The sequence below is a fragment of the Pelodiscus sinensis genome, chromosome 3, assembly GCF_052426305.1.
Source record: "Pelodiscus sinensis isolate ZL-2025 chromosome 3, ASM5242630v1, whole genome shotgun sequence".
NCBI lineage: Eukaryota > Metazoa > Chordata > Testudines > Trionychidae > Pelodiscus > Pelodiscus sinensis.
The window spans coordinates 159,021,527-159,034,597 of NC_143054.1; the positions used below are offsets into that span (position 1 = coordinate 159,021,527).

At 42.4% G+C, this 13,071-nt stretch overlaps 1 protein-coding gene across 11 annotated transcripts in view; it reads right to left on the reverse strand.

Annotated features, from left to right (window-relative positions):
- The window catches only part of ENAH (ENAH actin regulator), a 200,430-nt gene that overhangs the window by 63,680 nt on the left and 123,679 nt on the right, over nt 1-13,071 (reverse strand). Inside the window, exons 4-5 of one of the 11 annotated variants that reach the window (XM_089777469.1) lie at nt 6,570-6,659; nt 343-354 (exon numbers count right to left, since the gene is read on the reverse strand). The exons of the other annotated variants lie outside the window; for them this stretch is intronic. Of the exons in view, the coding sequence (XP_089633595.1) occupies nt 343-354; nt 6,570-6,659 (102 nt within the window). The remainder of the gene's footprint in view (nt 1-342; nt 355-6,569; nt 6,660-13,071) is intronic. 11 annotated transcript variants of the gene reach the window in all.

The following is a 13,071-nucleotide window of genomic DNA, read 5'->3' on the forward strand; positions in this document are numbered from 1 at the left end:
GATTAGAAGTGAATGTAGCTTCAACTTTCAAATTATAAAAAGGCACAGTAAAGTAGGACAGTGAACACATGGAGTTACCTATTTTTTTTCTTTCTAGCAAAACAAAAACTCCATAACACAATACAGCAAATGAAAACTGCCACAAATTGTTATGTATTCTCAGAACAGATTTATTTGAAATGGATGAAATAGTTCAACGGGAATGCAAAAATAAAATTTTATATATGATGAGACTTGACATTAACCACATGTATTCAATAAGCTTTGAATAGCTTCCTAACTTGAGATTTTCTGAGACAATAAACAAACACTGTTGAGGAAAGGCAGAATTAAAAAACTCACCTAAATAGAACACTGGAAACAAAAACAGGAGAGAGAAAAATCAGAAGCGTATCACCATACTGACATCATGAAGATAAAAATATGTTCCGCAAGTTGCCCTGAAATTTATTTACAACATTTTAGCTTGTCATCTCGTAAATTCCTTGGCCTTTGAATGTAAATATTGGCTACTTATGTCTAACACATTTGTCTTAAACTTTGAATTTGTGGTAAGTGCTTAGAAATATCACTTTCAAGAGACAGACAACTTAAAGATACATTTTTTTCTTAAAACTTAATGTTAGAAGTAATACCTAAGATTACTGAATAAAATGATTAGTGAAAAAAAGTCAGTTTGCTTTGTACATTTGGCAAAACTTCATATACTGTATAGTAATTTTCATGGACTACTACTCTGTATAGTCAATGCATGTCCTCTTTTTTATGTGTGAGTCTCACATAGCAATAGAGGTAATTAGAATTTTCACAGTAGGAAAGTGTCATTGTAAAACCATAAAAGTTAGCAATACGATTCATATCTTAAACTATCCAGTTTCATTCTTAACTGACTAGTTGTCAAGTTACTTTGTCCGCTTAAATATGGTGCACTATAAAGCTAGTTTAACTCCGTGGTCTTAATTTTTCTAGGTTCTCTATCAAGAACAAAAAAATCTATGTAGAAGCTGATTTTGATTCACAACCTTCTTCAAACCAAGAGAAATGTCTTGAAAGACCTGTCTTAGAGTATTCACTATTTACACTATACATGTTCTTAGGTTATATTAAGTAGGTTATAAAAAATTAACAAATATGTAATATGTGGATGTTCACTGTATCACCTACTTCAGTAACAATGTAAAATTACATATTTAAATATGTAATGACCTTTAATATGTAATGATCTTAGGGACTGCTTGCTGTACTCCACATTGCGTTCCATCATAAATGAGATGACTGACCTATTTTTAAAAACAATGTTCCGTGTTTTCCCAAGCATCCTGAGATATTTCCTGTTTTGAGCTAACTAAAGAATTGTTTTGATTTTAGCTTGTCTAGACAGTGTTACTCCAAATACATGATTAAAAAAACATATTTGAATCATAAGCAGATACTTTTTGTGGCTAAAACTACAAAAAGTGCACAATATAATTCCTTAGACATGTCTTAAAGGACACAATGCATTGTTTAGCTGTTAGATAGCCAACTGAGTTTTTGCAATGTGACAGGCTAGGTATCATCCACAAGAAATAACATTTTGTATGAAATGTAAAAATAGCAAAGAGGTATTAGACTCTGTGGGTATGCTGTTCTTTAAAGTACCAATTAAGCTAGGAAAACAGATTGCCTAGGGCATTGAGGGAAAAAGGCTAACCTAGTCAGAGACAAGAAAAGCTATGTAAATGTTAATGACCATATTCAATAGGGAGGAAATACTTGTGCATGTTGTGGAAGGCAGCAGCAGACACTCCGATGCTATTTTATTGTATATTACACTTTAATGTGAGCAAACATCTTTTAATCTGGTCCACATGAAGAACATATTGAGGATCCAGAACCCGATGAAAATTACACATACATTAGCAATGGAAAAATACATAAAAAAAAGACAACGACGAGTAGCCCTATGGCACCTTAGAGACTAATACAATATATATCACAAGCTTTCATGGACAAAACCCACTTCTTCAAATGACCTTGAAGAAAAAAAATAGGGAGACCCTCAGAATTTATAACAGAAAAGGGGAGAGGAAGGGCGAAAAGTACCTGTCAATTGTAGTGCAGTGCTAATAAGGCTAACTGAATAGGTTGGAAATGTCCCATACTTAGCTTTGATGTCAGTTGAATATTGAATGTAAGGAAAGCAGGTTTTATAATGGGTCGTCCAGTTCAAGTCTTTGTTCAAGCCCCAGGATACAGTGTCAAATTTGCATATGAAAGTCAATTCTGCACTCTCTCTCTCTTTGTAGTTGGCTTGTGAAATTCCTTTGTAGAATGGCTACTTTTAAATCCACTGATGAGTGCTCAGGCAGGTTAAAATGTTCCCCTACATGTTTCTCTGTGTTACCATTTCTTATATCTGATTTATGTCCTTTAATCCTCTGTCAAGAGACTGTTCAGTTTGGCCAATATACATGGCAGAGGGCCATTGCTGGCACTTGATGGCATAACTCACGTTAAAGGATGTGCAGATTTATGAGCCTCTGATGTTGTGGTTTATGTGATTGGGTCCTGTGATGGTGTTGTTTGTGTAGATATGAGACAGAGTTGACAACAGGGTTTATTGTGGGGTGGATGGGTTCCTGAGTGAGTATGTTTGAGGTGTGATGTGTGGCTGCTGGAAAGAATGTGTTTCAGGTTAGGGGGTTGTCTGTAGGCAAGGAATGGCCTGTCTCGCAAGGCCTGTGAGAGTGAGGGATCATCCACGATAGGCTATAGTTATGGTGACCATATTTTCTGAACCAAAATTAGGGACATATTAGCCACACACCCTGACCTCTGTTAGCCATGCCTCTAGAGGTAACACTCTCAGGGTCAAGATGGATACATGACCAGAAGTAAAAGATGTCATGTGACCCCCTCTAAGAACTTTTCCCACCATCTTCCTACCAAAAGGGATGAGTTTGGCCCCCACCCAAAGCCCTCATACAACTATCCTGCAATTGCATTGACCCAATTTGTATCACATTAACTCGAGGGGAGGGGGGAGAGAAAGGCTGGGGGAAGTGTCCCCTCTAAGAATTTCCTCCCATGAGCGGGATGAATTTTGTGTTGTGAACCAGTACTGAGTTCATGTGGCTTGTTTGGATGTGCCACTGTAGCACTCAAGTTATTAATAAATATCTTCTAAACCTCTACCTTTTCCCTCTGCTGCCCTGTCTTCTCCCCTTACTCCACCAGCTCCCCAGTGCCTGCTGCTCCTGCACCCCTCACTCTCCTGGCCTGACTCTTGCCCTTCTAACTGCCCACTGCCCTCATGGGACCTGCCCCCCCGCACCAGCCCTTCTCTCCCCCCCATGCCCACTCCTCCAGTAGCTCCACTCTGATCATGTGAGCTACCCCTCCTCATCCCCTCTCCTAACATCTCCCTCTACCACCTGCCATGCCTCTCTCCCCTGTTTCAGGTCCCTCCCCTGCAGGTGTCTGCCCTTCTGCTTCACCCCCCCCCCCCAATCCCCTGGCACCTGCACCTTCCCTTACCCCCACACCCTCCTGGTGCCTCCCCCTTCCCTCACTGCCCCTGCTCCCCTTGCCCACTTTTTCCCTGATGCCTATTCCCTCACCACCCTCTATCCCAGGTTCTCTCATGCCCCTCTGTGCCCCCACACATGACTTGGTCCATCCCTGCCTTTTATGCCCACCCCTCCTTTCAACCCTTCTCCCAGCACCTCCCCCTACCCCTTCTTGCCCCCAATGCCCATCCCCTCTCCTTTCCCAGCATCACCCTGTGCCCTCCATCCTCCCATACCCCTCCCCTCCCTACTGCCCTTTTCCTCATTGTCTCCACTTGCCCCTCCGGCATTTGTCTCTCCTCCACCCTGTCTCTTAGTGTCTTCACCTTTTTTCTCCTGCACTTCCCCCCTCCCCTCAGCACAAGCCCCTTCCTCTCCAACCCCCCCCCCTTCCCTCTAGTTTTCCCCCCTGCCTCTCCCACACCTTCTGCCTTCCAGTTTGCAGGGATGGAGTCTGTGGTCAGGCTTCAGAAGTCCCCGCTGCCCCAGCCCCAGCTGCTTCCAGGGCAGGACCGCTTGCTGGGTCTGGAGTTGGGCCCCTCATGGTGCTAATTTTGCTACAGTCCTCACACCAGCTTTGGCTCACATTAGCAGGAGCATGGGGGGGAGCCCCCACCTTCCCCCAGATCCGGCTTGCAGGGCAAGGCTGTGTAAGCAGATCTGTGCACTGCCGCTCCCCCAGCAAAGTGGGAAGGGGTGGGGGGAGAAAGGGCCATGCAGAGAGCATACCGGCAGAGCCCGAGCGCTCCCTGCTCTGCAGCACTCCAGCCGGGCTCTGCCGGGACTCTGGCTGCAGCTCCCAAGAGTGGCTCATTGGCTCAGACCAGCGCCTCTCCCTCTCTGGCAGCGGTGGACGGTGGATGGAGGAGGCCGGGTTGGAGGCAGTCCCACAGTGTGGGGAGTGGAGTGTGCCAGACAGCAGCACAGGCTGCAGGGGAGCTTGGTGCTCCGGCCACTGCATGCCACCGGCAGCAGCCCTGGGTGCCTGCGCAAAGCAGCAAGGGAGCCACTTACGGGCTGGGTGGAGGCAGGGCGTTGCTGCTGTGCTGTGCTAGCACTGGGTGTCTGCAAGGGCAGTACCATTTGCAGCTGGATCCCAAAAGGTTTTCTGGGACATTTGTCGTGTTTATTGGGACACCAGGACAGAACCCTTAAATCCGGGACTGTCCCAGAAAAAAAGGGACATATGGTCACCATAGCTATAGTATAGATTGTCAAGGACATGCTGGGGGGTTGTAGGCGATGACGGGTGGTACTCTGTTATTTTCTTTGTTGAGCCTATCTTGAAGAAGCTGATGCGTGGGGACTCATCTGGTTCTGGCAAGCTGTTTCTTCAATTCCCCAGGTGGGTATTTAAGTTTTAAGAATGCCTGCTAAAGATCCTGTAGGTGTTTGATTATGTGATGTGTCCTGGATGGAAGCTAGAGGCACGTAAGTAAGTATAACTGTCAGTAGGTTTCCAGGATAGGGTGCTGGAAATGTGGTCATCATTTAATTATACTGTAGTGTCAAGGAAGTGGATCTCCTGTGGACAGGTCCAGGCTAAGGTTGATAGTGGGGTGGAAGTTGTTGACATCCCTGTGGAATTCTTCAAAGATCTCCTTCCAGTGGGTCCATATGATGAAGATGTCATCAGTGTAGATTAAGTATAAGAAAGGTGCTAGGGGATAAGAGTGGAGGAAACATTGTTCAAGGTTAGCCATAAAAATGTCGGCATATTGTGAGCAGGTATACTGTATTGGCGTATTGTGAGTTTGCAAGGTCTAAGGCGGGATGCTGACAATGGGGCCTAGCTGGTGAAGGCTCTAGTTTAGGTCAAACCCTGTTGAAGGGATACAGAGTTCAGCTCAGGCAGCACAAGTCACTCTCTGGGTATATTTCACAACACATTGGCTAGGACAGATTGTCTGCTGACCTGTGAGACTCTCCCCTCCAAACAGATAAAACACAATCTGTGGCAGACTGGGAGAAAGGCAAGAGGCTTGGGGTTGCATCCCGACTCAGTAGGACCAAACAGAGCCTAGAACTGTCAATACACATGCAGGCCAAACCAGCTCCCACAGCCTTGCCAAAGCAGCCAGGCTAGAGCCCAGATACCTGCAGGGCAAGGCAGGGGGACCCTGGCTGAGGCAGTGGCATGGTAGCGGCCTGCAAGACTGGCCAGGCAGGTACCTATGAATATCTACTGCACAAAGGTCAGTGAGATGAGCAGCAGTGGTTGGCCCACAGTGACCAGCTTGTGCAGTGCCAGCTCCAGCTACACCCCTTTGTACTTGGGCTTGGTGCAGCATGGGGCCCTGAAGGCGCAGGGCCTAAGGCAACTAACTGCCTTGCTTCCCTTGCCCTAACACTGAGCCTGATTGTAGGGCCATGTGGGAGCCCATAGCAGTGCTGCTGACTTGAAGGTATAAATTGTCCCCAAATTCAAAACAATTGTGGGCGAGGACAAAGTCATCACTCAGCCACCATGTGTGCTGTAACATCATTGGGGATAGTGTTCCTAACAGCAAATAGTCCATCATATGGAATGTTGGTGTAAAGTGCTCCAAGTTTCTAGCTGCATTGACCTTCCTATGCAAATTTTTCAGTTTGCCAGGTCTTGAACAAAGACTTGAACTGGATGGCCCACTATAAAACCTGCTTTCCTTACATTCAAAACCCAACTGACATCAAAAGTTAAGCATGGGACACTACCAGAACACTAAATTAGCCTTATTAGCACTAGTACTACAATTGACAGGTATTTTTTTCCTCTCCCTTTTTTTCCTGTAACAGTGCCCCCCTTCCTTCCTTCACTCAAGGTCATCTGAAGAATTGGGTTTTGTCCATGAAAGCTCATGACCCCATCTACAAGTTTTGTTAGTCTATAAAGTGCTACCAGACTATTTGTTGTTTAAGTTTATGTATTTTTTGTTAGTCTCTAAGGTGCCACAGGACTACACGTTGTTTTTAAATTACAGATTAACATGGCTACCCCTGAGACTTTTAATAAAAAAAGAAGGCAGAGTGAAGGCTTACTCAATTGTGTTGTGATTGAGAAAATATGGTTGTCCATATACTGATAGGCGATGACTTCCGGTCTAAAGTAGTAATCAAGGATGTTCACACCTAAACAAAGGGACCTAAAAAGTATAAACAAGAAGGGAACAAGCCAAAGGTGGGGGAAGAGGAGACTTTCAATGACTCAGACTGTGACTGAGCAGGGTTAGTTGATTTGATGCAAACACAAGCACCTGGCTCTACCATTGGGCTTACAGCACTTTCAGCAACTACAGTTTTGCTGAAAAATGGTCATAACACTTTTTAGAATAAAGAAATATCAGGTTGAGGAAAGCTCTGGGTGGCTAACGTAAGAAATTGTGGAGGGAGGAGGTCCTCCACTAAGAAGGCAATCATTGTAGACATCAAGTATCTGCTCTCGTGCATGAATAAAATGTATGTATGGGAAACATAGGGAAATTGAGAAATTAATTTTTATTTCATTTTTATATTAGGCTATTTTATGGATTTCAATTAAGAAAAAACTGAACATGCCATATTTGCTTAAAGAATTCATTTATCTGAAAAAACTCAAAAGGCATTTCAAATGCTGAACATCTGTTTTACATCCTGATCATTTTGAGACACATAAAAAAGGGAAAAAACATTAAGCTCTTACAATCTCTTTCAATCTCTATTTGAAAATAACCAGTGAAACATATATTCAAATTTGGAATGCAATATATTGTGATAAATAAAAGTGTTTCTTGAAAAAAGGATTTTGTAAGATATAGAAAATCAGATGCCTTTGAAGAGATCTACCATGGCATTAAAAGAAGAGGGCAATTGTTTAGATAGTATCAGTAACTAAAAACCACTGGAATAAAGCCTGTAGGACAAGAGAAGATAGTACAGAAACCCCATGTTGAAAGAATACAGTAACCAAATGTTTTTATTTCTTACTCTTGCTTTTAAAAAGTGTCATTTAATGTCTAGAATCTGGAAAGAGTAAGAGAAGGAAAGTTCCAGTGAGCTATATTAACTTTTATATTTTGATATTTTAAAAAGGTAAAAATTAAACCAAAAATGACTGAAATATCAAGACTGTCTGGTTACATTGAGGCAGCACAACAGGATATTAGTTGAACAACTGGTATAAACTTAACACTTTTGTTTAAAAAATGCACCTGACATGCAAGATGGAATATTTACACACTAAATAAAGCAGCAGGCTTGGTTCCATAGAAGTCAATTTAAAAACACTGTGGTAATAAACACCTTTTCAGATCCCCGAAAAACATTTTGCTCTAGCCTGAGGTTATTTAAAAAAAAAAAAGGTACCTGAAGCCATCTCTACCACCTCTACAGCAGAAAATCCAGTAGAACATTTATAGAGGAGAGTATTCCTGACCTTCCTGATTTAGTACCTTATGAATAGCGTAATATTAAAAAAACACCCTAAGTAACACCTCAGTAAATGAACTAGTGCAACTTCTGAATGTATTTACAGTTTTCTAACATAAGGTCATTTTTCATTGAACATTCATGTTTCATGTTGCTCTCCAGGGCATCCTGAAAAATTTGAGTTTATTTCCATACAATAGCTTATAATACATTCATTTGGGTTACTTGCAATATCTTCATTTCATCACCCCAACTTTCCAACTCATAATGTTAAAAGCACTGTTTTTTCTGAACAGCACTAATGGGATTTGTTTACACTAATAGAAAATATTGCCATCAGGTGACAACAGGTTCAACTGTGGCACATACAAGAAAATCATATCCAACTGTTGTCCATAAACCCAGTCCCATTCAAATAAATGTTGTTTTTTGGGGCTTGACACAAATTTTTTTTACAGTGCATCTAAGGCTTTTCCTTCTCATTCAGCCCTGTATTTCCTTCAAGAACTATTCCATGACAACCTTGATACAATGCAAAAGATAGCTCATTTTAAAGAGTGAAGTGACTTGAAGCCAAAGGTTGCCTGCCAGCCAAAAGCTGACTTTAAACCTAATTTCTAAGTGGAACTGCATGCTGTTTTTGCCAGTGCAAACTGGAAGGGGAAAAAAGAGGGAGAAAAATGTCACACACAAAACATAGGAACTAAATAATGCCTTTCCATTTTTCCCCTCCTGATACATAAACCCTTTCCACAGTCAATATTTCCTATACACAAACATTTATATAAAGAAACAAGACCAACCTGTGATGGATACCCCCCGCCCCCATGCTTTATAGAAGGGATTTATGGACACAAATATACTTAACTCAGATGCTTTGGACAAACTGCTTCATGTAACCTATCAATCTTAGGCTACGTATAGACATCAAGCCTCTTTCAAAAGAGGCTTTTTCGAAAGATACTTTTGAAAGAGAGTGTCTCTACTATAACCAGAATCTTTAAAACAATAGGAAACTAGGAGGTCTTTGTCTTTGGCTGGCTGGCATGGCATACCAAGGTGAATGAACCAAAGACCCCAGGGAGAGGGAATTCATGGTTTGAAGGCTCAGCTGCAAAAAACAGTTGTAGGGTGAGTTTGTAATGAGTTTTTAACGGAGGTTTTAGTGTTAGAACAACAGAAAATGCTTAGCTAAATTCTACATTTGTAATCTACTTTGCTCTACCTGTTCTCAATTATCACTTAAATCCTACTACTTGTACTTAATAAAATCACTTTTATTTACTAGCAATCCCAGTGTAAGTAATTGTTACCGGGGGAGAAACTAGTGTGAACATTCTCCCTTTCCCTTTGGAAGGGGGCTTTCTAAAATAATTCAGTTGGGGTTCTGATCCCATTTGGGGAGTGGTATTCTGGGAAGCTGAACTCAAGCATTCTCAGAAGGCTACTTGAGTTCTGGTGTAGTCAGCTTTAACAGGGGGTGGTATATCAGGTAGTTGGGAGCAATACAATGTATTATTGTCCCATTTAGAAAGACATTGGGACTAAGTGGCCTGACCTTTGGAGTGACTAGAACATAAACAGACATGGGGATGGTCCGAAAGATCCAATCCAGTATCAAAGAACCCTGAATATGGCCAAGGTGTGGAGTTTCTTCTCAGTCATCATAGAATGTGATGTTGAGAATTCACAAGAAAGTTGACTGATTCAAATGGAATTCCAAAACCACAAGAGAAAAATTTTGCATGAAGGATGAAACTATTACACTTTCACTGATACTCTGCAGGGGAGTAGATCAACCAAGCCAGAGCTCAAAGGCTCCAGGTGTCTCAAGCAAAGTCTGGCAAGCACCATCAAATATACGGCTTAACAACATAAGACAAGTCCATGCTGTCACCACCAGGTGTAAAGTCACTGTTCAGTAACAACCAGAAAGAAATCCTATGGGGGAATTTTTCCTGGCTCTTATGAACTCTATTGTCTGATGGGATGAGAGACTCAGACTCAGCCAGATTAACATGTGAAGGGTACAGATGAAGTCCATCAGTGCATTCTGATGTGATCTACCTCCCATTATCAAATCATTGAGATATGGGTAGCCTTATGCTCTGCTTCCTTTGGTGGGATGACCCTATGGTTAGGGATTTTATAAAAACTTTCAGTACTATGGAGAGTACAAAGGGCAATATCTTTGCACTGATAATGGCTTGGCCCCACTATAAATATTGTGTACGTCGTGTCAGTTGCACTATGGAATAATGTGTCCTATAAATCTGAGACACAAACCAATCCTGAGCTTAAAGGGAAAGTATTGCCATCCTGATCTGAGATGGCGCATGTTTTTTGTTTCTAAGGTCAAGGAGAGAACAAAGAATCCTTTTCTTCTTCAGAATAACTAAGAATCACAAGTCCACACCCCATCCTCTCTATGCCTTGAAACCTCTTCTACAGTTAATGAAGTAATGAGGCTACTTCCATTTGCAAGTATCAGAGCGGTAGCCAGGTTAGTCTGAATCTGCAAAAACAACAAGAAGTCCCGTGGCACCTTATAGACTAACAGATTTATTGGAGCATAAGCTTTCTTGGTCAAAGACCCGCTTCGTCAGATGCATGTAGTGGAAATTCTAGAGGCAGGTATAAATATACAGGCATAAGAAAAGAGTTCCAGTCAAGACTAAGGTTAGAGATATTGAGGTCAATTCAGTCAGGGAGGAGGAGGCCCCCTTCTACCAGCTCCAACCTCTCCAACACATCATCAATGATCTACAAGCCATCCTGGACAATGATCCCTCACTCACACACCCCTTTGGAGGTAGGCCAGTCCTCGCCCACAGACAACCTGCCAACCTGAAGCAAATTCTCACCAGCAACTATACACCACACCACAGTAACTCTCTCTCAGGAAGCAATCCCTGCAACAAACCTCGGTGCGAACTCTGCCCATATATCTACACCAGCAACACCATCGCAGGACCTAACCAGATCAGCCACACCATCACGGACTCATTGACCTGCACATCTACCAGTGTAATATATGCCATCATGTGCCAGCAGTGCCCCTCTGCCCTATACATTACATAGGCCAAACTGGACAGTCCCTACGTAAAAGAATAAATGGACAAATCGGATATCAGGAATGGTAATATACAAAAACCTGTAGGAGAACACTTCAATCTCCCTGGACACACAGTAGCAGATTTAAAAGTAGCCATCCTGCAACAACAACAACAAAACTTGAAAAATAGACTTCAAAGAGAAACTGCAGAGCTATAATTCAGCATCAAATTTGACACTATCATTTTAGGATTAAACAGACTGTGAATGGCTAGCCAACTACAAAAGCAGTTTCTCTTCCCTTGGTGTTCACACCTCCACATCAGCTGCTAGAAGGGGGCCTCATCCTCTCTGATTTAATTGATCTCATTATCTCTAACCTTACTCTTGACTGGAACTCTTTTCTTATGCCTGTATATTTATACTTGCCTCTGGAATTTCCACTACATGCATCTGACGAAGCGGGTCTTTGCCCTCGAAAGCTTATGCTCCAATAAATCTGTTAGTCTATAAGGTGTCACAGGACTTCTCATTTTTCCATTTGCAAAAGCTTCATGAGGAGAGTCTCTGAACAGGCATGGGAAAAGAAGGCCAGGATGGTGCAAGGAAGCAAACAGAATGGTGTGGCCATGGGCAATGATGCACATTACTCATTTATGAGCTGCAGCATGCATCCATGACTGATAGAAAGGAGCAAGATGATTTCTGGAGCTCCAAGGCGGTTTCATTGTAGCTCCTGATTCTCATATCAAACCTGCTGCCCCTCATATAGAAGCTTCAGGGAGTAGCCAAGTTAGTCTGTACAAGATAAACTTAAAAAAAATGGTCTGGTAGCACTTTATAGAGTGATAAAACATGTAGATGGTATCATGAGCTTTTGTGGGAACAGCCCACTTCAAATGTCTGGTCATCTGAAGAAGTGGGCTGTGCACACGAAAGCTCATGATACCATCTACATGCTGTTAGTCTATAAAGTGCTACCAGACCATTTGTTGTTTAAGTTTATCCTCATATAGAAGTTAGTGCATGATAGAAGAGGAAGCGGACAGGCTCCTACATAAACAGGGTCACTTTCTGCATTAATACTGAGGCAGATGACAGAAAGATGGCATACTCTGTCTCTGAGGTGGCATTGGAAAAGCTTATAGTATTGGGATATACATGCCCAAGGAATCTGACTGTCACTAGAATCTCTGAGAGAATGTAATGCCTCATCCATTAACATACTAAAGTCCTGTTTCAAAACCCCTGGACTGAATCTGGCAGTACTTTTCCACGTGAATTAAGGTCAATGGCAGCAAGACCAGGATGTGCCATGAAATATTTACTGGGTAAAAAATGCAATCATGAATTGGGAGAACGATTCTTGGGGGCACAGAGGAACTGGAAGATGTCAGATAATTTGGTGTTTTCTTGGATCACAATGTGTTCTCTCCTTGACAATAGCAGCTAGCAAAAACGAAATCATCAACAGCCAGGTGTCAGGGCCACAGTGATCGCTTCATTTGAGGATTAATAGGATTCGTTAGGCAAAAAGGGTCAATCTTTTCCTCATTACTACTTCTGCATCTTCAGGTGGTCCCTCTTAGTTCTGGTGCGGGTGCTCCATCCAATAACACCCATTGGTGACCATAATCTCCCTCCTCTTCACAAAGGTAAAAAAAGGAGTCTCTCTCTAGAATCTATGGGAAAATGGGCCTCAAAGCCAGTAAGGCCATAATGGTAGGATTAACTGGTGCAGTCCAGGACTGTGGGTGATCCATCTATTGTCAATTTTACACTGGGACTCAGTTCTACATGTCCTCAGAGTACCAATCTTGTGTCTCGGGTGATAGCTCCACAATCAAGGTAGGGAGAGGAAGAGTAGCCCAGTAAGAAGAAAAAAGAAAGCTCCCAAAAAATTGCATAGAATCATATAGTACTAGAATTGGAAGGGACCTTGAGAGGTCATCAGATCCACTCCCCTTGCCTCAGGAAAGGACCAAGCACTGTCTAGAACATCCCTGATAGATGTCTACCCAAACTGCTCTTAAACTACAAACTCCATAGGCAATTTATTTCAGTGTTTCACCACCCTAACGGT